We start from the raw sequence: 24,460 nt of genomic DNA, 5'->3' as shown, positions 1-24,460 counted from the left end.
TTTATTTCAGGAAATGTGCTGGATTTGGGCTCTGCAAGGAGCCAGAGAGAAGCCTGTGGTTGGCCATTTACAATGGAGGCAGCCCTGCTGGACTGCCTGCTTAAACAGATTGAGACTGGCACGTACAACTTCAGAAATCTGTATCTGTGCTTCATGATCTTTTGCCCTTTGCCAAGCCGTGGGGCCATCACATCCCAAGAAAGATCTGCCTCTTAGCAATCTGGGTTACACAGAAAACCCTGCATGGGATTCAAGTACTATTTTGATTTAAGAAAGAAAAAAAAATGCAAATAATACTTGAGCTGCCCCCTTGGTGAAGAGTGAAAAGGTCAGTCTCTTGATGGGCATCCTTTCTCCCTAAGAATACATCTGTCACCTATCAGTTGACTGGATCCACTGTGAACAGTGGTCATTAGGAAGAAAGACTAGAATCTATTGTCAATGAGTAGGAAGTGGAAATGGCCAAGTTAAAAACAGCTTTCCTACTTCCCAGGTTCTAATCTCATGAGTAAGCCACTGCATTTCTGTCATACAGATATCCTTTGCCAAGAACGTGGAGCTTTATATACATAGGAAAGCACATGAGAGATACCATGACCAGCCAAAGGCCAGAAAAGAGGGAAGAGGACAGACTGACTTCCCTTGTTGTAGAGTCACATAGACTAAGCTTATTGCACAATATTTGATCCAACAAGCTCCCATCTCATGACATTGTCTTCAGAAGCACTAAAATAAGATGAGGGAAAAAGGTACCTAACCTGAGGAGAGATGATGAAAAGGTTTTCACCTGGAAAATATACCTAAAAACAGTACAAATAAACCATTGGAAACAAATAGGGGGAAAAGCAATGAAGGATATGGTAGAACTGTTTGGGGCATTAATGCCCATTTATGGACATATTCATAGAAAGATAGGTATATATACACATATTCATAAATATAAACATGAATAATTAATATATAAATATAAATAATTATACATATTTATATTTATATTATATATATTTATTATATATTATGTATTATAACAATATATTATATATAATGTATGTTTTGTATATTATATTTATAAATAATTATACATTTTATATATTTTTTATTTATATTATATACAAATTATATATTTAACTTCCAAAGGCAGTATAAGAACTAAAAGTAGTTCCAAATTAAAACATAATAATAATTATTATAATAATTAAATAGCATTTTAATATTTGCAAAGCACTTTACAAATAATATCTCATTTGATCCCCACAACAATGCAGAGAAGTAGGTGCTATTATTATCTTCATTTTACAGATGAGGAAACTGAAGACAATAAAGATAAAATTAGCTACTCAGCTAATAAATGTCTAAGACTGGATTTAAATTCAGGTGTTTTTGACTCCAGGTCTAGCATTCTATACACTGCACCTCTAAAACTATCTCTTTAAAAAAAAAAAAAAAAGTGTTAATTGATTCTTTAGAAGCCTAAAGGATTTCATCTGAGTTCATTTTTAGAAAACTACCCCCAGTACAGAGTCTAAATTCTTTGACTATAAATTGTGTCTTCCCCTTGGCCTAGTACAGGCTCCTGTTTAATAATTATTGGCAGAATTGCATTATTTTCATCTGACTAGTGCTGCTCCCAACTGTGTGAGAATTGAGTTGCATCAGGAAGAAAGGAAGAGATATATGTAGAGGAGAAAATACTTTTTCCAAAGAATGAGATAAAATACCACAAAATATTTTCTCTATCATCTTTTGAGAAACAGCTTTTCCTATCCTTATCATTCACACTCAAGCAAATACACACACGCACACACACACACCTCAAAAACACAAAAGCCTGTCTTCTGGGGAATAAATTAAAAATGGAGGTGTGGTTATCATGGAATAATTAGACCCCATGGGAGTAGAGATGCTCTGTGTTTTGTTAATGCCCCCAAGTTGTGATTAGCTAATAATGATGGGGCCTCTGTCATTGCTTAATTATTCTACCTCCTCACAATGTTCCCTGCACAGTTGGAACACAGGAGCCAAAATCATTTCAGGCAGACAAGCAACCACAGGCTCCAGAGTCCTGTGTATGTTTGGTCAATGCAGGCAATTTTCTCTGTGTTTACAATTATTTTATTTCCTAAACCACAAAGCCACTGTGCTTTCACCACCTAATTGTTCCATGGAAAGCATTTAATGAATGCACTGAAGGCAGATTTTTGCTGCCTTATGTGATTTTTTTTTTTGTTGTTGTCACTATTCGTGTGGCTTTTTTTTTTTTTTTTAATCTATTGCCATCCAGGGGGAGTAGATCTGAGGAAAAGTGAATTTAAGAAGCAGTTTGAGGAAGTAGATCATACACACATTCACTTCCTGGAAACCACAGTATGTTGCCTAATAAGCAATAGAGTGCTGAGCCATAAAGAACTTAAAATTAATTCATTTAATAAACATTTACTAAGTTCCTAATATACGCAATGCACTATACTAGCCTGGAAATTCAAAGACTTTCATTCCAGCTTTGCCACTTGGTAACTGTATGTATGACCTTTGGCCAATTATTAAATCGCTCTGAATGAACCATTCTTTTTGAGATAAGGATAACCTAGAGAGGGTCTAAAGGAGTATCAGGGTAGAGAAGGGCCTTGAGTTCATAATATAAGGAGAGATGAAAGAAACTAGGCAGATTTAGCCTGAAGAAAAGACTAGTTAAGGGAAATTTAAGAGAGCCATGTTCAAGGGTCTGAAAGCCTGTCAGTGGAAGATTAGATTTGTTTTGGGTGGCTCCAGAGTGCCAGAAATTTGCCATGAGAATTTGGGGTTGACATCAGGAGAAACATTCCTGACAATTAGAGCTTTCCAAGAGTGGAACAGCCTGCTTTAAGAGGTCATAGATTCCCTCTCCTTGGTGGAAAGGGAACAATCCCCTGTCAAGTGTGTCAAGAGAAAGAAATGCAGAAAGCAGAGGAAGATAATGATGATAATTAATATTTATATAATGCTTACTATGTGCCATGCATTGTGCTAAGTACTTTATGCATTATTATTTCTTATGATTCTCATAACATCTCTGGAAGGTGGATGGTACTATTATCTCCATTTTAAATATAGGGAACTGAAAGCAAACAGAGGTTAAATGACCTGAGGCTATATTCGAGGCCTCCTTTAGCTTACCAGAAGGAAAATTGAGAGTACTGGATAAGAACCAACAGAGAGATTTAGTGTGATACTGTTATGGGACTCTTGCTGAATAACAGAATTTTAGTAGTAATATTCCAGTTTTTGCCTGAAAGTTTCAAATGAAGGAAATTTTATTTCTCAAGAAATCCCATCCCATTTTTGGCAGCTCTAATTGTGAAATTTATCTTTAGATCAAAAATGCCTCTTTGATATTCCCTTTCTCTGATTCTGTCACTTAGAAACAAGCAATATATCTAGTCTCAGTATATTCTAGACCTGGATAGAAAGAGGAAGTATCTGATATGTTCTGAAAAGTTCATAAATTCACCTCAAAAACTGTGAAGTATTAGGTCACAACAAAAATCTGTTCATCTGCTCCAGTTCACCTGCTTTATGTGAGGCAATTGTTCTCAAGTCTTTATAGATCTGGAACTGCCTTTTGTTTCTTTGTTATGCTTTGCATTAGTAAAAATTGGAACATCCATTGTAATTCTGACCTACATCATTAGTTGGACTTTGGGGGCTATTCATACAACCAACAGATGGCATCAGGGTTTGTATGGAAAGCTTGATAGTTGTTGTTTTTTTTTTTTTAATTGATGGATAATGGGACATCATGAACTTTTAGAGCAAAGCAAGACCTTAATATTCAACTATCCCAAGGTGCCACCAAAAGAAGAAATCTTTATTAACCTTGAACACTTGTAGTAACATTTATCTCTGTAAACTTTTATCCATTGATTATGGTTCTGCCATCTGGAGCAGGAGTTGGTAAATTTATAGCCACAAAGACCAATCCAGCCTGCCATTTGTTTTCATATGACCCACGAGTTTGAATATTATTAATTCAGGGGCTATACAAAAACAAGTAGTGTGCCAGATTCAGCCTATGGGCTGTAATTTACTAATATCCTGCTTTACAATATCATATAGTTTCTTTCACATGACAGCTTATTAAATATTTTAAAATAACTATAATGTTCATATCCTCCTACCCACCCACTACCAATTCTCCCCTATACTAAATATCTTCAGGTTCTCAGGGAAGCAGCATGGGACAGTGACCAACTGCATTAGATGGTCCCTTTCTTCCTCTTGATCTATGAACCCAGGATCCTTCAGCCATTCCTCAAGTGTCATGACTCTCGAATATATCACTTTCCTAATTTGCTGCCTTTGGGTACACTCAGAATCTGATGTTTTTGTCTAAATGAAGGTTAGGTTTTATAAGGAGTGTACCAAATCTAATACCTGCAGCTAACTTTTTAAGCAAAGAATTTCAGGAATTTTTTTCTGGATTAGTCCAAGATTCAGAAGTTTTCCATTATATTTCTAAATTTGTCTCGTTGCAATGTCCACACATTTTCTCTAGGGATCAGGAAAACAAGTCAAAATCTTCTTCCATAGAATGGCCCTTCAAATACTCAAGGGAGTTATGATATCTTTCCCAAGTCATCTTCCTAGACTATATCATTCCCCCCCCCCAACTGTTCCTCCTAAGTGATTTTCCTTAAGCACAGACTTGACTCTATTTCTCCCTCTACTCAATTAACTTCAGTGGCTCCCTACTACTTCTAGGATAATACATCATCTCCTCTCTTTAACTTTTCAACTTCCTCACAGCTGGGCCCCAGCATATCTTCTAAGCCTCATGATACATTACTCTCCTTCCTGTACTCTCCAATCCATTCATTTTAGCCTTTTCTGTTCCTCATATGGTACTCCATCTTCAGTCTCTGAAGGCTTTTACCAGCCAAATAGAGAATATCTTTTCTTTCAGGATGAAGCAAATCACCACTTTGCACATAAAGCCTTTCCTCATTCTTTGATAGCTAAAGTCCTCCCCTCTTTAACTATCTTGTATTTAACTACAGTGTATTGATTTAGATTTATTCTCTTTATAGTCTATATGAACTTACATAAGTATTTATTAACTTCCTTGAGTGAATCCAAGTTTCTTGAGTGTAGAATTGTTTTATTCTTTGTTTCAATATCCAGTAGTTGGCACATAGTTTGCACTTCAAAACTAAATGTATTAAAACAAAATAATCCTGAGACTTTTTACCATTTTCATTTTTCTTCTTGAGTCTTCCCTTCAAGCTGGCCTTCAAATATGGCACTCCAACCTGTCTGGGTCTTACAGGTTAGAGTACTATTGAGTACGAGTGAGGTCATTATTTACTAGTGCTGAACATTATGTCGTTCTTTCTGTAGCTTAAGATTGTACTAGCTTTTTTGGTAGTGAGAGGGAGAGAGTTCTCAAGAAGAAGTAGGGAATGACAGTGTTAAACGCTGCAGGTAGGTCAAGGAGAATGAGAGAAGAGAAAAAAAACTGAAAGATTTGGCAATTAGTAGACTGCCACTACTAATTTCAGTAGTAGTTTCAGAACTGTAATAGGGCCAGAAGTCAAATTACATTGTGTTAAAAAGTTGTTGGAAGTTCAGAAAGTAAAAAACGGGTATTTTTCCCTTTAGAATTTTAGCAATGGGCAGGGGGGAAAGAGGCTTAGGATAAGAGCTTGAGGCAACAAAAACAGGGGTTCCTTTCCTTGACTTGAAATAGACAGTTTCCCTTTGTGAAAGCAACACTAGACCACCCAAAAGAGAAGGAAACAACAGTCCATTTCAACTTAAGTTTAAGCAGTTTGGTGGTACAGTGGATAAAGGGCCAAAACTGGAGTTAGAAGGACCTGAATTCAAATCCAGCCTCAGACACATACTAAATGCTAAATGTATAACTTTGAGCAAGTCACTTAATCCTGTTTACCTCAATTTTCTCATCTATAAAATGAGCTGAACAAGAAAGTCTCATTGCCATATAACCCCAAATGGAATCACAAAGAATCAGACATGACCAATCAACTAAACACCACCACTACCAACACTAAGGTCCACTTCCAATTGGCTGTTATCCAGAGGGATTTTAAAGGTAACTTCCCAAGGTTATCATTATATTCATTTTTGATTACAAACATCCTAACAGTCTCCCAAAAAAACGAGTCTAATGAAAATTAGGAGGTGGGGGAGGAACTCCCATGACATCACCCTACATCTCTATCCTAAAGGTGGGCCCTTTGCTTCTAGAGACCATGGAAACCCAAGGAGTCTGTTTTATGTTTTTTTTTTTAATGCCCACTATATCTGATGTACTCTCTCATTATTCAGGTAGGATTTCCCCCACAGTTCCAGAAGATTCAGAATGATGTCACAATTCTGTCCTCTGAATAGCTAATGGGGAACTAAACAACTGGGATCATAGGCTAAGAGTTGAAAGGGACCTCAGAGGCCTTCTGAGAAATCTCCTCAAGCTTACAAATAAGGAAACCCAGGCCCAGAGTGATTAAATGATATTTTAGTTGTATGGGGGCCCCATGGTGATACAGCCACAAGTTTTTAAAAGTACACAGGTGCCCACGTGCAAACACAGTTTATACAAAAGGACAAAAAATGGTATTTGCCAAATGGAAAATAAGTAATGTAGATCTCATGATCTTTTCACTTTCTGGTCAAAATGTCCATAGGCCAGTTGCTCCTGGATTTCAACTTTTGTAAAGCAGCTATAACCTTATTAGAAGAAACAGGTTGCCCTCTGGTAGAAGCAAGCAGGAGCAGACTTCATTTCCCGCCTACTCTAATCTCTTCTCACTGTAGCTTCTTTGTTTTAGAAATAGAAGTAACCTTCTACCAAGGACCATGCTGTGGGTGATTATAGAGTAGCATTTGTAAGCCACCCTTCTGAAATGCCCCCTTGGCATTTTCTGAAATGGTTCAAGGAAAGAAATACAGAATGCAGAGCCCAGCTGAGGCAGAAAGGGAGATTTTAGGTGGGCAGAATGCAATTACCCCAAGCAGAATCTTGCCAGGCTGCCAACAGAGAAATTGGAAAATATGTGTGTTGGTGGTATTTAATTTGTGTCTGCCTATTGTGTCTAGGGTCCCTCTATTGTACATCTGTTGAACATTCCATTTTTGAATACTTTATTAAGATTGGCTGTGTTGCCGAATGTTTCCATTTCTAAAGCAGGAGCTCATTTGTGAAAATTAGCAAAGATTTCTAGAGGGTTCTGCAAGGTAAGAGATTCCAGGAGCAGTGCAAGGGAGTGCATGGTAAGAATACCTGTTCATCCCAACTAAAACTCAAAACTCAATGGCCACTTCTAAAGGTTTTTTTTTTTTTTCATTTTAATAACACAGCATGGGGTAGTAGAGAGAGAATGGACCATTGATACATAATTACTTGAACAAGTTTTTACCTCTCCATGTTCTAGGCAGCTCTCTAAACTTGTAAGTTGTAGAGAAGGTATGGATCTAATAATAATAATGATGATGATAGCCATATTTGCTATTATGTTATTATATAAAATGGCTTTATATATTTAAAAGCTAACATTTTATATAGTACCTACTATGTGCTAGATACTAACTAACCACTTTACAATTATTATCTCATTTGATCCTCACAACATCCCTGAGAGGTAGGTCCTGTTATTATCCCCATTTTGTTGATGAGGAAACTGAGGTAAACATCATTAGTAAGTGTCTAAGGCCAGATTTTAACTCTGGTCTTCCCTACTTGAGGCCTGGTGTGCTCTCTGCTGAACCACCGTACTTCTGTCTATCTCCCTCTAATTGTCCAAATTCGTAGGACCTGCCAGAGTTTGTGTTCCATTGATACAATCTTCAAGAACCCAGGGTCCCCTCTTGGTTTTTCCATTTCTCTGTATTACAACTCTCTATTGCCAAGGGGTCACCTGTATTCAAGAATACTTGATATCCAATCCTGCCTTTGATAGCCAAGCTGTCCAACCACAGGCAACTGGTACTTAGCCTTTCAGTACCCCGGGCAACTCTCCAAAAGTGTCAGTTGCACACAAATTGCTAGTCCAGTAGCCATGGAGAGAATGTTTCCACGTTTGTAGATGATGGATGAAATGATTTCACAGTCAGGCAATGAAATAAGGAAATCCCAGGACTGGATTAAATAAATATAGCAAAAAAAAAAAAAAAAAAAAAACAAATACAAAAACAAAAACACCTGACTTCAGGTTAAGGGCTCTGGGTTCAGATCCCACCTATCATCCTGCATATGCCTTACAATGCAAAATTGTCCACCAAAGAGTAGTATATGGCTTTGACATATCAGCTCCATGACAATCAGTTCTGGAGATCTGAAAGAGCCAAATCTTCCTTGAATCATGTAGTTCACTAAACCTGGTAGAGTTCCCAAGGATTCTTAACTTAGGTTAAGAATCCTAAGGTTCATGAATTTTTTTTAAATATAAAATTCAGTTTTGTTAAAAACTCAAACTTATTTTTTTAAAAATACAACTCAGTCCACAGTCAATAAGCATCTATGAACTACCTATTAAATGCCAGGCATTGGATTTTAATTTAATTGTTTCCTTTTATAATCCCATATATTTTATTATATGCATTTTAAAATAACATTCTGAGAAGTCTATAGGTTTTACCAGACTGCTCAAGGGGTCCACGGCCCCCCAAAAGGTTTAGAATTTGTAGCCTAGATCCCCCTCTCTGTTCTTACAAAAGAATGGAGATAAGACTAGTGGAAAGCAGCTGGCAAGCTCTAGAGATTTCTCTTGTTAACACCTATTTAACATCTTTGTGGGCTACCTGATCTTAAGGTAGGGATGCTCTGCTGTCTGATGATTATCTAGGATCCTTTTAATACTATTTGCATGAGGAAGAAGAATATAATCTAGCTTGATTGGCAATTTATTTCCTTATAAACAATAGAAGAAAATTTTTATAAAGTTAAAGAAGGAAAGACCTTTCTCTTAATCATTTATAATTGACTTCTATTTTTAATAAGTTGTGTAAAAATGAGGGATTCTTTTCTTTATTTATGCCTGAGGTCCACCTGGGGTCTTGTATAAACTCTAGGGACATCACAGGATCATAGATGAAGAGCTGGAAAGGAACTTAAAGGCCACTGTGTCCAATTCCCTTATTTTACAGCTGAAGAAACTGAGGCTTAGAATTGGATTTTTCCAGAGTCATACAGCTAGATCTGAGGCAGATTTGTCCATCTTCTAAGAAATTCAGTGCCCTATCCATTATGCTATGTGTAATTCTGTCATTCACTTCTTTTTACCAGCCATAGCCCCAACTGAGAAACTTTTTCCTGTCTTTTCTCATTCATACCAGCCTGACTTGCTCTTTTTCCACTATTCTCCTGGGATTGGACACAGGGTGACCTGCTTACAAAGTGAGATAAGAAAAATTTCAGTGCAGACTGAAAAAGTAATGAATTCTGTGCGAGAAAACTGGATGCTACAAAAATGCAAGTCACGGAGGCTAAGTCATTAAGCCCATTTGGTGTGTTTCTGTGTCTCCAGCAATTACAGTAAATGCAGGCAGAATGGCAACATGATGAGAGAGATTTCTAGCCATGTTAGAGGTCAGTCCTCAGGCTTTCCAGGAACAAGGTGACATTACCAACTATTAGGCAAGCTATTCTTCTGCTGGGCAGTTTTTACTTTTTTTTTTTTTTACTAGTGCCAGGAGGAGACCAAAAAAGATACCAGTTCATAAAGTCTGTTAGTATTGGTCAGTTTCATCCAAGGGACAATCAGAAGCAATCAATAGGAAATCTCCATTCACTAGCAACACGTCACATTTCTCCCATCATTTGTGCAAATGGCAGCAGAGCCGGGGAACTTCTGTCACAAGTGAGTTATTCCAGAATTCTAGAGGAGTGTTAAAGTCACCTGACCCAACTGTGCAGGATCTTGTATTGCTTCAGAACTAGCCTAATATGGATAGACACAAGCCTCTAGGTCAGATCATTGGTATTTTGTGAGGCAGCCCCCCTTCCAACTGAGTTAAGAGGTTCAAACTGCAATGGATGAACCAACTAAAGTCTAAATGAGGTTTTTAGACATCCCAAGGAAGAAAAATTGGGACATACAGAAATAGATATTGCTGGATGCTCTGAATTTCACCTTGAGAGTGCTGAGCAAACTCTGATGCTATTTAAGAACCTTTCATCACCTTCTTTCTTCCTCCTTTTCCTCCAAACACCATTTCTAGAAGACCATGATTCCAGTCAAATAGTCATCAAAGATGGTAAGTACAAGGAGAAGGAGGGAGCAGGTAGTCTACAGTAAGAGTGTTGACCTAGGGTCACGACATCCTTGAATGCAAGCTGAACCAGATTAAAACGTAATTGGGAAATATTTAACAGAATAAATAAAAATGCAATAAGATTTATATTATATTTTAAGACTAGCAGGAACCCTTGCATAGGGATTAGTGTTTCTGTTTCTATTTGAATGGGACAGCATGGGTCTACATGTACCAAATTGATTAGAATGCTTAGGTGTTATTACTTTAATGCAGTCCTTTGAAATAGACATTCACTTATCCAGGAAAAGTAATAAATGGCAGACAGATAAATAGAGCAAATGAGTATTTATTGCTTACCATGGCACCATACTAAGATAAGATTACTCTTTTAATTATTCTGCTAACGATGAAGGGAACAAGCTGATTTTTCTTTCTTTTTTCCTTGATAGCTATCCTAGACTTTTGATACAGACATGCTGCCCATAAGGCTGGCCAATTCTGATGGTTTTGTTGATGCATGATGAGGCATTCTTTAAAATTATAAAATCATTCTTTCAAATCATTTGGCCATTAACCTGTGGTTGTGACATTATTTCTATGAAACTACCTCCTCTCCCTACTCCATGATGTTATTTCACCCTATATCATGTTTTCATGATACCACTTAATTAAGTTCTATGGAAATCCATTGGACAAGCATTAGAGAATTTCTTAAATCTTTAAGTTATTGTTAATTAAGTTCCTTACTATTTAATCTTTCTATTATATACTTTGTAAAATCAGGAGTCATTTTTTCCAGATAGAATTTCCATTTGTTCTGGATCTTTTCAGTCAAATTTGTTCTCCTTCAATACTGCAGAGAGTCATAGAAAGCTCCACTGCTATTACAGACTCAGTTATATAAAGTGTAGGTTATCCAGACTCCCTGGACCAGAGAATATTTTGGGTCATTGGAAGTTTTACTAATCAAAAATAAGCAACCTAGATGGGATATATCACCAGAGATAAAGGATAGACAGTGAATGAATATTAAAGGCACTTTATATTATAACATCAGTTTAAAATATTCACAACACAGTCTCAAAAGAAACTCATTTACTTCTCCAGATAGCCATAGCAATTTCCTTTCGTATTAGAACACTAACAACTGGGAGGTATCAGTAAAGCCTTTAAATGAAGGTGTCAGATAAGCTGAGCCTTGAAGGACAAGGATTCTGAGAGGCAAAAGTGAGAAGAATGTTTATTCCAGTCACAGGGGATCCCCTGCACAAATGCACAGCAATATTAGAATGTAAAGTTTGACAGATAGCTGGTAGCCCAGTTTGACTGTCATCCAGGGTATAAGAAGGGAAATAGTATGAAATAAGTCTAGAAAGGAAGGTAGGAGGAAGTTGTAGAAGGCTTTAAATTCCAGGCCAGCGAGTTGGTATTTTCCAAGATTCAATGAAGAGGATTGTCATAGGAGTGTGGGTTTAGAACTTGAAAGGGATGTTAAAGATCATTAAATCAATCTCCTTCATTTTACAAACCAACTCCTTCATTTTCAGGTTTAGCACATAGAGACACACAGGTCTCACCTAGAAAATATCTGAGGAAGGTTTTGAATTCAGGTCTTCCTGACTCCAAGTTCACCACTCATGGAGATTTTTTCAGGAGCCCAGGAACATGAGTGGGGCACTTGGATGGTGAGGTAATCCCAGGTTGAGTATTGTCAAAGAACTCTCAGATCTCAGTAAAGTCTCCAGTGAGGGATATATAGTTCAAGACTTTACTCTCTATCCCACCAAGGCTCTAAGTTATACCCATAAAGTGGCACATGGATAAATCATTGAGCTTGGAATGAGGAAAACTCAGGCATTTCTTAGCTTTGTGACCCTGGGCAAGTCACTTAACCCTGTCTGCCTCAGTTGTCTCATCTATAAATTGAGCTGAAGAAGGAAATGGCAAATCAGTCCAGTATCTTTGCCAAGAAAACCCCAAATGATGTCACGAAAAGTCAGACATGGCTGAAATGACTCAACAATATCAACATTTTGCCAACAGCAACACTGACATAATGTCAGGAGTAACTGTGGAAAACTTTAACCAATTGCTTTTAACTCCTTCTTTTGTTACAGATTTATTTTTAGGAATAAAAACTTGAATGGTAAGGATGCTTAACTGATTAAGGCACTTCAGTAAGTACTTATTAGGCATCAACTATTTATGGGACATTGTGCTGAACATATATAATGCCCACTCTTGAGAAGCTAGGAAGGAATTACATAGGGGGAAATATAATGTCCACAAATAACTGTATAAAAGAGAGACATAAATGCAAAAGAGAAATCTAGAATATGTACTAAAAGAAAGCTTTATAGGGTAAGTGACAATTAAGTTGAGTTTCAGAGTGACTTCAAAGATGGAGATGCCAGAAAGCAGGGTAGAGGAAGGTCCATTCCAGGAAGGATAGAATGACATAAGCAAAGGCAAGGCAGGGGCAAAAAATCCCACTTTGAATGGAGAATAAAATAGGTGAAAGAAAGTAATGGGGGGCATCTAGATGATGCAATGGGTGGAATACCAGCCCTGAAGTCAAGGGGACCTGACTATGATGTTGAAAAGGTATTTTTAGAGCCAGACTATGAAATATCATGAATGCCAAGAACTGAAGCTGTATTTTATATAGTTAGAAATGGGAAATTTCTGAAGATTTTTGAGTGGAGGAATGATGGGATCTGAGCAGCACGTTGGGAAGACCATTCAGGCAGTGTTATGAAGGATGAATTGGAAAACAGTTAGACTAGAGTTAGGGAGAGCAATTTTTAAGCTATTCCAATAGAAAAGCAAAGTCCTAACTAGGATAATTATTCTAGAGGTGGAAAGGAGGGGACTGTTATGAGAGATCATGTCAAAAGAGAATCAGTAGGATTGAATGCATAGTTAGGGGAAAGATGCTGATCAGGCAGAAATAAAGAAAAGGTTATCAGCCTATATGGTATATAAGCCTGTGATGATGATGGTACCATCAATATTAATGCAGAAGTTAGGGAAAGGAAAATATTTTGAGGAAAGTTGATTGAGTATAGCTTAGGACATACTGAATAGGAGGTGCTAGGGAAGTGGAATGCTCAGAATAGCTTAGGAGTAAAAGAAAATTCATCTCCCAACCTGCTGGTTGATGCATGAGTTGTTCCTCCTCATATTCACTGTTAATTCACTTTTCTTATTGACCAGCAATGATTGTTTTTCATTGGCATTCACAGCCAAGAGTTGGCTTTGGAGCCAAGAAGACCTTTGACACCATCTGGGTGAGCCTTCTTTATCAGTGAAATCCCAGGCCTGGTCTTAATCCCCTCACCTTCACAGTTATCTTAAAGTATTCATATCATCAAGACTAAATACCTAAATTTCTGGTTTAGGCCTGTATATATTTTCTGCTTGTAAAAGGTAAAGCCAGACTTTACATGTTTACATATTATGATTTAGAAACTGATCACCTACCTTGATCTGCTGTAATGATGACAAATTTTCATTAATTTTGTACTTTCTTTCCCCCCTCCCATCCCATTTCTTTCTCTTTGTCTCTTTTTCTTTTTCTCTTTCCCCTTCCAGTGGCTGCTTCAACTCCCAATTCCACTGCTGGTGCAGCCATGAATTCCTTGACCTCTCTGGGGACTCTGCAAGGATTGGCTGGAGCCACCGTTGGACTGAATAATATTAATGCACTAGCAGGTACCATAAACAGTGAGTATTTACTGCTCTGGTGGACAGCCTTCCCCAATATTGACCATGGGAAAATAATTAGCTATAAATGAACTCCAAAAGGGTGAACTGTAACTGGGGATGGAAGAAAACATGCTTCAAATGGTAGAAAAACTGAACCTCAGTTTTTGTGGGGTTTCTGTTGGGATTTTTGTTTTGTTTTGAAGAGAGAATGATGTAGTGGGGAAAAAACTCATGATCAGGAAAGTTGAGTTTGGATACTTCCACTAACTGGACATTGTATAACCTGGGGCAAGTCACTTTATCTCAAAGTCCTCAATTTCTTTATCTATAAAATAAAAATCTTGAAAATTAAGTTTCTTTTAAGAGACCAACTACAATTCCATGATTCTGTGATAATTGTCCAGAAAAAAAAGAGAGATTTGTAGAAAAAGAAATGACCCTCCTTGCACAGCACCTGTCACAAGAAATAAATCTAGTCATATGTATTAAGCAAATTCTTCTGCCAGTCAATCAGTAGCATTCATTCTCCACAGGTGCACCATTTTACTCTGGCTATTTATAGTCCATAGCCAGAGATAATCAGATCTGGGCTCCAAAAATACTCTCCTGGCTGCTCCTAAGGCAGTCCTCCTTGGGGTTCACCAGAGAGCCTCAGGGATTTTCTCCCTGAGCAGACCACCCAACCAATCATGGAAGAAATAGGGCATGGAGAAGTGCCAGTTTTGGACACCACCAGTCTCTCAGGTCAGGCTTTAGACCCATGCTGTGGTACTAGACATCATCTTTCACTGAATACTGCTCCTGTCTCCCAAGCCTCAAAGAGTACACTTTTGCCTCAGGCTCAATCCCTTCTGGCTGCACAAGACTGGCAAGGAAACAGGTGTGTGAGAGCTAGCTGAGCATCTGTTTCTTCAGCCCGGTGGCTAGCCAAAATTTTAAAACTGTAAGTTACAGTAAACATACAACTGGACATTCTGAACCCTGAATGAGGGCGTCCCTTGGACAGCTGACTAGACTGTATTTATAGCTGTATTACATTGAGGGAGCCTTTTTTTAAAGATTTAAAAAAAAAATGGCTTCATAATCCAGTGTTGTTGTTTAAGAGAACAGGAACATAAACTTGAATTTTTATACCATATAGGAACCCACAATTTATCCAAATAAAAAGTCCCGACAGGAAAACACATACTATAAAAGTAAGAAACAGGGGAATACATAGTGTTGTGGGAGTTTCTGTTTTTCCAAAAATATTAGCAGTTATTTGCCATATTGGAAAGACTAGAACAGAGGTCAACCACCAATTTCACAAACAGGACATAAAATTTTCCCTTGTCTGTCCCAAATAAAGGCTTGATTGGCAAGGATAGCGTGTGAGGTGCTAAGTGATCATTTGGAAGCATCTGTATGCCACATTAAATGTTTTATGACATCAGCCAAGTGGCAGGAGCTTCAGGTTTCTCACCCCTCACAGCAGCCAAATCTGAGCAGAAGGGTCTTTGCTTCTGGAACAGAACAGCTCTTCTCTCTGTACTTTTGCTGAAAGAGCTCTAACTCCCACTTGAATTTTCATCTAGGTTTTTATTTTCCCTATTTTAGGGGCTTTGTTTTTCTTTTCTTTATTGATGATGCTTTGTTTTGTTTGGGGACTGGGGGGAGTGGTTGGAATTTTGGATTTGTTTTACAATATTCACATACATACATTCTAATCCCATTCATGTTGCTTCTACTGCCCCTGGACCCAGTTCCCCCCAAAGAAGGAAAGGGGTTTGATCACCCAGCAGCCTTTTGGTCCCTAAGCTAACAGGCCAGCAGGAACGGATGTCCTCCTTAGCACCATGTGCTCACTTGCATTGCTGTGCATGATAGCTATCCTCTTGTCCGTTGTCCATTTTCTTGCCAAGTCTTTGTCTTGTTGTTTGTTGTTGTTGTTGTTGTTGTTGTTCTTGTTCTTGTTCTTGTTGTTGTTATGTTACTGTCGGTGGTATTGTTATGAACTTCCATCATCACCATGAGGGGTTTGGGTGGTGCATTCCTGAATGTCTAAGAAACATGGGTGGGCTCTTGCATGGGGTCTTGGGTTAACACAAGTTCTGCTTCTGGCAAGGACACAAGCTTTAAATAAACATTGAAATACTCTCTATATTTGTGCCACCCTAAGCACGTGGGGTTCAAGGAAAACAAAACAGATCTAATTTTAGAATGACCTTACCCTTGTATTATGAACTAGCTTGTGCCTTTTTGTCATTGAACCAATGTCATGTATAAAAGCATAAATTAGGCCTTAGGTCTGATGAATGGACTTGACCATTCTATAATCTCAGTGTTCATCTTGAGCAGATGTTTGCTACTAACCTCAAGTTCAGTGATAAGAAGGCATATGCTTGTATAGTATGGATTCTTCCTTAGAAGAAACTGTCAGTGTCCCCCAAATCACCGAGACATAATCATTTACAAAATTTCTCCCTTAAGCAAGGCTAATCAATAAGCAATTACCTGAATAGTGTCAGCCTTTAGCATCTTCTTACTGTTCCTGACCCTAGCCCATCCAAGAAACATGACTGTCCTGATTATATTCTAAAAAACTGAATAATAGCAGAGCTGTAATCAGTGTTTTGCTATCTGTGAACATGGATGATAGGGACAGCATAGATCGAAGGCATCCACAGATAAAGCAGAATCATTTTAGTTAGTGTTTCATCTTCCTCCTGCCCAATTATTATTTTTTTCCAAATTGGCTAATAATTAGAGGCAGTTAAAGAGACAGTTCTAATATTTTTTTTCTATTCTTTTCTATTTTCAACTTGTGAGTGAAGGAGGCTGAAAAATAATGTGAAGTTTAAGGGGCAAATGGGAAGGGAGGGGAGGAAAACAAGAGTAAGAGAAGTGTGTAATCCATCGGCCAAGCCCTCAGCTTCCAATAAGCTGAAAGCTGGTGGTATAGATCTTGGGTATTAAGGTGTGAATTAAGTTAAAACAAAAAAAATTTTTGTAGATGTGTTCACACAGAGGCATTTTATTCACCTTAGGCACAGTCTAAAAATTGTGTCTCCTGTGTGTGGAATTTCTCCTGTTGCCAATGAAACCTGATTTATCAGTTAATCAAAAAGTATATTTTCAATGTCTACCATACATTTTTGAGTTATTCTGCTAGGTACTAGAAATACAAAGACATAAATGAATTTATGGCAAACTTAAAGGATAAATGAAATGATTTTTACATGTCAGTATAGTACAGGAATAAAGAGCTATGTATTTCTACAAAGTAGTAATTAGTGGCATTCATTGTCCATACCTTTGGTCCACCCCCAGTCCCAAAATTGCAATGGAAATATTGCACATATCATATATGTAATATGATTATATATTATGATTGTATATTGCTTATATATCTAAATATATATACCTACTGAAGAGAAAAATCAATTCTTTTTTTTTCATAGCACTTTCCTGCTAAATAGTTCAGTGTTTTATGAATAAAACAACCACAAGCATAAGTGCTACATATTTATAAAAAGAGAGAATATATATCAGGGATTTTTTTTGGACAGGTTTTATTAAAAAATAGATAAGAGGTTCAAGCAAGTTCATATTATTGATTCATGTATCGTGCTGTCACTTTTATGAAACAACTCTAAAGGTATATGTAGAGGCAGAATAATGTCACTAGTAATATATACACATATGTTTATATCTGCTTTTATATGATCATTCCTTTTTGTTTGTGATCTTTAATACTAATATGGATCTGTGATCACACTGATGTAAATACTCCTTCCATTGGTGCTCATTTCAAAACACCTATGCCTTCATTTCCTGGGTGACTCATCCATGTTTTTGCATAGATCCCAGATCCATTCTGTGGTATAGAGGACTACCTCTAAGTCTAGCATGTTGTAGGTATCAGTAGAACCCTTGGGCTCTTTCTTTATCCTAAACTTTCACCAGAATTGGGTTGCCCACAGTTTTGATTCTTTGGAGATGGTCGTATTCAAAAACTCGCAATTATATTGACTCTATGTGAGAACTTTTTCGTTTAATGGGGATAATGTAGGGTCCTTAGTAGTCCTGTACAATTTCCCAAATGCAACCAAATCAACTTTCTATATTGAGTTCTAAGACCAGCACGTTATCCATTTGTAGTTTCTATCCCAGATATATGTAGTAGCTTACTAACTGTCCTAAATACATGTCATTCTAGGGAAGAAGTATTTTTTTTTCCTGAAGGGACTGTTAAATTGATCTCTTAAGTAATTATGGATCTCATTGAGAGGACCTTGTGATGTTCTGGAGCTTGATGAAAGCATTACAATAACAATTGTGGGTTTTTAAAGCAAAGTTTAACTGTTACTTTTTAAATATTTTTTTAATTTGAAAGATAAAAATCATACCACTTATGATTAAGCTTTCAATAACTGGTTTCCTTTAAAAATTTAAATAAAATTATCTTGGCATTCACCTTAACAAATGTGTTATGCCTATAGCATGATATTTCCCATAGGAGCAAGAAACATCTTTGTCAATTATAAATCTCCCTGTTTTATGCCCACTTAAAGTTTACTAGTAAAGTTGTTGAATGGAGTTATCTTTATGATAGCGTTTATCAAAAAATAGAATATGTGCTTAGAACATCCATAAGAGATCTCTTTTTAGAAGAATAGCCTTTAAAGCAGAAACAGATACTTAAAAAAAAAAACAAACAAAGAACAGAGTACTATGTACTTGTTGTACTTTTGTCTGTTGTATGACAATTAGGATGTTCACTTTTTTTAAATCAAGAAACCCTCCAATAACCACCTAATTCTATAGTTACTGTTGTTATTTTAACTACCTTTTTTGGTAAGCAACAAAGTTCTTGTTTTTTCCCATTCTTCTTTTTTCTGAAACATCTTATGAAATGAGCCCCCAATGCTTTTTTAAATTGTGTTACTTCTTATATAAATATCCGTGGTATGAACTTTATCTGCTCCCATTACTTTTAGAGACTTCATCTTCTTAACTGCCTTCTTAATGTTTTTCATTAGGAGTACAAATTTGAAGGGTCCTTTGTCACTGATGATGAAAAGAGCATCTTAGAAATGTTGATAAATTCAATCCATTTTCCTCCTATTTGTTTTCTTTCAGAGAGGTTCATCTTTGAATGTTTTGAAAATGACATGGCTCATTTGGGTCTTTGGCCAAATTTTCTCGATGTTTGTTCTCACACCATCTACTTTCATTGTTTTATAAGATAGTATTATTGCTCATAATCTTCTACAGGTCTCTGTAGCATTTTTCTGATGTTTTACAAATAATATTCTAAACTGATTTCTCTGCTCGATAAAGAGATAAAATATTTTCTAAGTAAAGTAGTTTCTGGGCTCTTTTGACCTCCTCATTGTGGCAATTGCTTTACGTCAGTTTTAATGTATTTCTATGCAACATTACACATACATACAAATACACGCCTTGATTAATTGATAGTTGTACCAAATCATCTGGAACAATTTGCAGCATAGCAACCCATGCTATAACACAAAGGAAAAACTAATCTTATTAAGTAGAATATGAGTTAATAAAAACCCCATTAACACAGTTCTTATTTTTCCTTCTTTGGTTTATAAGGACCTTGCAAATAGGTAAAGCAGAACTAATGACTCCAACTGTCTTCATGGTGGCCACAAAATCATATTTAGAAATAACAGTATGTTTTCACAAATTAATCCTTACACATGGTAATAATAATAATAACATATATAGAAACATATATTTGATTCAGTGACCCCACAACTCTAGGCTCTAAGTCACTTGAGGATCTGTAAGGAATAATATCCAAGTACTTAAATTTAACCATTATATACTACATCCTTATGGACCACCAAATTCTCTTTGAGAATGGTCTCAAGCGATTTGCATACCTATCTTATTTATAGCTTATGAAGGAAAAATAGTGAAACCATTATGACTGAATTAACATAACTAGAAGTTTGTTTTAATAAAAAATTTAAGATACTAAATACAAATGGTTTTAGCATATTATGTATATGAGAAATCGCATATATATATATATATATATATATATACATATATATATATATTCTTTTACCATGTATAAGGGCAAATAGACCTATGAAAATACAAATTGCTTCCAAATATGCTTTTGTGGCCACTATAAAAATGGCACCAAAAAATTAGTTTTATATCAAACTAAATACAAAGGCCATTTGTTTTATATACTTATACATGTACATCTATACATAAATACATGTTATAGCATGGCATAAGGGGTATAAAGCTGTCTTTCGAACTAAGGAAGCCTATATTTAAGGCCATGGCTGTGGGACTGTGAGCAAGTCACTTTACTAATTATTTCTCAAAATGACTTCCCAAGACTAAAAAGTGCGAGAAAATGCTAACCTGCATTGACAGAGGGACTTTTCTCTTCTAAGTGTGTCCTCTATCAATGAAGTCACATATCTAATTTCTTATCTCAAATATGTACACATCTATATGTACACACCTATACATGTTAGGTCTTGTTGTTTATTCATTTCAATTGTGAGCAACTCTTTGTGACCCAGTTTGAGGTTTTCTTGGAAAAGATACTGAGGTTCCATTCCCTTCTCCAGCTTATTTTTACAGATGAGGAAACTGAGGCAAAAAAAGGGTTAAGTGACTTGCCCAGGGTCCCATAGCTGGTGTCTGAGGCCCAGCACTTTATCCACTGTACCACTTAGCTGCCTGTACATACACACATACATAGATACATATAGGATATGTGCACATATAGGATATGTGTGTATATACATGCATACATATATTTGTGAGTATATGTACATGTACATATATACTGCTAATTTAATAATCAATTTTAATAAGCTGATTATATAATAGAAAACTAGTTAATCATTCAGTACCCTATGTCTGACTTTTTCTCATAACTGATAGTCTAATGTTCCCATAGACGGATTCAAGAGGATGTGCCAAATGGGTATATTGGCATTTTATGAACCTTGAAATACTCTAAAAATGGAAAATATATTATCTTCCCCTTTAGCCAAGTCTATCTGAATCTGAAGATAAGATAACTTAAGTAGCAATTGCTGATCTGCCTTCAGGAGAAAACAGTATAATTTTGGTCCTCTATAATCTTATTGATCAATTAGAAACAAAATCATCCCTAAGAAAAATTTCTAAGTAAGTAACGTTTGTCTTTCACACCTTCTGATCTTCCTTTCCATTGCCATTCTTCCCTGAATCCTGGGAACTCAGTGTCCTCACGATCCTTCTGGCTGCCTAAAGGTAATACCTTGCTTATGCCTGCTTTCTTGGGCAATGCATCCTTAACTCCCCTCCCCCAACCCTACTAAATCTACCCCCCCCCCCAGGACAACTGATTTTAGCTACTTTTTTAGATGGAAAACATTTACTGACTCTAATTTATACTAAGATAAAAATGATTGGTACCCACTTAACTTATTAACCCATACAATTCTTAAGGCATTTCTTAAACCAAAGGAATTATTCTAAATTGATTGGATTAGTAAAAGAATTTCATCTCGATAGAAAGATTTGAGGAATTCTTGATACCTCTCCAGATTATAACTGTCAGGCCATACCTATTATTTCACCTCTAAATACATGTAAGCAAAAGGTCTATCCCATCACAAATACCACCCAAGTTATTTCTTCCTCTGAAAATTCAGGTTCTTTATTTTTCCTTTTGCTTTATGTCTTCTTCCTATTTCCCCACCTACCAGGTATAAATACATCTTTTACCCATGCCTCTGCCAGGATCAAATATCTATTGATCCTCCATTTACTAAAGAATGAGAATAAGCTTCTCTCTTTCCCCCCCTCCCTTTCCCACAATTCTTCATAAAACATAACAAAGTCCAGCTGAGAGAACACTGTCCCAAAGTTGATTTAAAAGCCAGAAGCACAGTCTTGATATAAAGGGAATGAAGGGGCATAGTTAACCTATCAGGGTTGAGGGATGAGACCTTTTTTTTTCCTGACTTTGTGTCTACTTAATACTCTTGCTTGACCTGATACCATATTAGGAGACACAAAGTCTCAAATGTGGTACCAGTAGGAAAAGCCATATTCATCACCACCAACCAAATTAAAGGCTGAACAAAGGTCTCCTTCCTTTACCCAGTTAGGTGGAATACATCACTCTTGCCTTCTTCAAGAACTTTTTACCTCTCTTTTCAAAACTTTGAGGCAGTATTCTCACATTTGAACTCTACTGTACGTTGGGGAAAAGGATAGAGGTGGAGGAGAAAATGATCATTTCTACTCTCCAGAAACTGTAGGACCACTGAAAATGTTCTTGGTTCCAGGATACTTAAAAGATAGGATTGCTGAGCCTGTCACTGATGTTTGAAATAGGAGAAGAAACCCAGGATTAGAGAAGGAAGGTGAGAATGGAATCTCCCAGTCATAGGCTAGTAAATTTGATGTTAATTCCTGGCAAAGTTCTAGATTCTGTTATTAAAGGAACTAGTGATCTCAAAGAGACAAACTAAGCTTATTTTTTACTTTGGTAGTTATTAAACTTGTAGAACATGTGAGTGCTATTTACCTATATTTTACCAAAGGATTTAACAAAGCCTTTCTTTATTCACTCCTTGTGGAGAAGAAAGATGTAAGCTAGTTCATGAAAGCATTTGAAATGTAATTAGAGGACTAAAATCAAAGAGTAGTAATGACTTGATATCAACTTGGAAACAAGTCTCTGATGAAGCTCCCCAGAGATCTGCAATTGGTTCTGTGCTGTTTAACATTTTAATCATTAATTTGGAGAGAAACAGATGACATGCTTGTTTAATTTGCAAATGGTGCAAAATTACAAGAGTTATTAGACATTAGGATCCAAAAAGTTCTTGGCAGGCAACCATGTTGGAGTAAATCTAATAAGATAAAATTTAATAAAGATAATTGTAAAGTTATTCACTTAGGCTCAAGAAATCAATTTCATTACTATAAGATAGGGGAGGAATGACTGGAGAGAAGTTTATCTGGAAAAAATCTAGGGACTTAATGGACTGCAAGGTCAGTATGGGATCAGTACTATAAGGTAGCAGCCAAAAGAAGGAATGAGATTAATAGTTAATTAACAGGCTACATAAAGAAAAGTATAGTGTTCAGGACTAAAGGATTGCCATGTCACACTCCAGCATGGTCAAATCCCATCTTAAGTTTTAGGAAAGATGTTTAAACTGAAGTAGAAGAGAGAGAGAGAGAACATGAAAGATGTTTGGGTGAAGAGAGAATAATCTCCTTTTGGTTGACCTCTGAGGGCAGAAGTAGAATTAATGGCTGGAAATTACAAAGAAACAGATTAGGTTTGTCCTAAAGAAAAATTTCCTTACAGAGTAAACTTTTCAAACATAAAATGGATTAGTTTAGGAGATAAAAGATTGTTCTGCCCTCCAAAGACCTCCAAGGTCTTTAGGCAAACCCTAGATGACCACTTGCCCAATATATTGTAAAAAGGATTCTTATTCTCGTAGGAGTCTAGCTACATAGTTTTTGTGATCGCTTTTAAATACAACAATCTGACTCTAGAATTTTTTTCAATCCTAAATCTGTGATTCTATGTTGGACTATTATTTAAGGGACTAGGATACAGGAAAGCCTAGCTTGGTTCCATGCAACTAATAACCTTGCTAATTCAGAATTCATGGTTATTTAGAAAGGGACTCAGCTGAAGTTTACTTTTGCTTAGCAAGTTTAGAGAGGCAAATAAGATTACATGGAAGAATGGTTAACCCAATCAAAAGAACAAATTCCTTCCAAGTACCTTTAGCAATACCTATTTGCATACCAACAATTAGTGTTCTAATTATAAATGATTCCTCTCTTTATTAAAGCTGATTTGGCAGGACCTCTGTTTGCCAACATTTTGTTATACCCTAGTTTCATCATTATTGGATCTCCTCGAAGGAAATAAATTTTAATTCCTTTAATATATTCTCTCATTCTGATGTCTCACTAATTCAGAGAGGCCTTCTTAGTCTGGATTGGTAAAGTTTGGCTTGTCTGCTAAGCCTTTATATAGCAACCCCTTATCCTCAAACTTACCCAAGTTATTTGATCTGAGATAGTATGAAATTCTTGCTTATCTTATGCATTTTCCTATTACTAAAAGGACAGTTGGCCAGAAATCAGGAGTATACAATTTACTGAATAAAAAAAATTCTAGATCTACTTCCTGTAGATGGCAAATAATAACACTGGCACTAGCATGAGACACGAGAGAATAGGTACAGGTAATATTTGACTCTACTGCATAAATATGAGTTGCCCACTGACCTCATTATGTTCAGTTCCCTTTCCCCCACCAAAATAAATACTTAAGACAACTATTATACATCTAGTTGAGAGCCTTGGTCCATCTCACATTTTGTTTTTTACCCTATGTGTGCTCTTCCCAACAACTAATATCTTATTTTGAAGGGAATTGAAGGCAGTGATGATATTTTTACTTCCATTTCATGAACCATTTAAGTTAGCATTGCTA

General features: G+C 36.5%; 1 protein-coding gene across 26 annotated transcripts in view; it reads left to right on the top strand.

Moving 5' to 3' along the window:
* CELF2 (CUGBP Elav-like family member 2) overlaps positions 1-24,460 on the top strand; it is a 970,051-nt gene that overhangs the window by 925,308 nt on the left and 20,283 nt on the right. For 12 of the 26 annotated variants that reach the window (XM_074268694.1, XM_074268687.1, XM_074268681.1 and 9 more), the window contains one exon: positions 13,843-13,962. In XM_074268694.1, coding sequence (XP_074124795.1) covers positions 13,843-13,962 — 120 coding nt within the window. Of the gene's footprint in view, positions 1-13,842; positions 13,975-21,204; positions 21,235-24,460 lie in introns of all 26 variants that reach the window. The other 14 variants (XM_074268667.1, XM_074268682.1, XM_074268671.1 and 11 more) reach the window with 2 other exon arrangements.

The sequence above is a fragment of the Sminthopsis crassicaudata genome, chromosome 5, assembly GCF_048593235.1.
Source record: "Sminthopsis crassicaudata isolate SCR6 chromosome 5, ASM4859323v1, whole genome shotgun sequence".
Classification (NCBI taxonomy): domain Eukaryota; kingdom Metazoa; phylum Chordata; class Mammalia; order Dasyuromorphia; family Dasyuridae; genus Sminthopsis; species Sminthopsis crassicaudata.
Note: the sequence above shows the minus strand (reverse complement) of the source record. Positions and strands in the feature narration are given on the sequence as shown.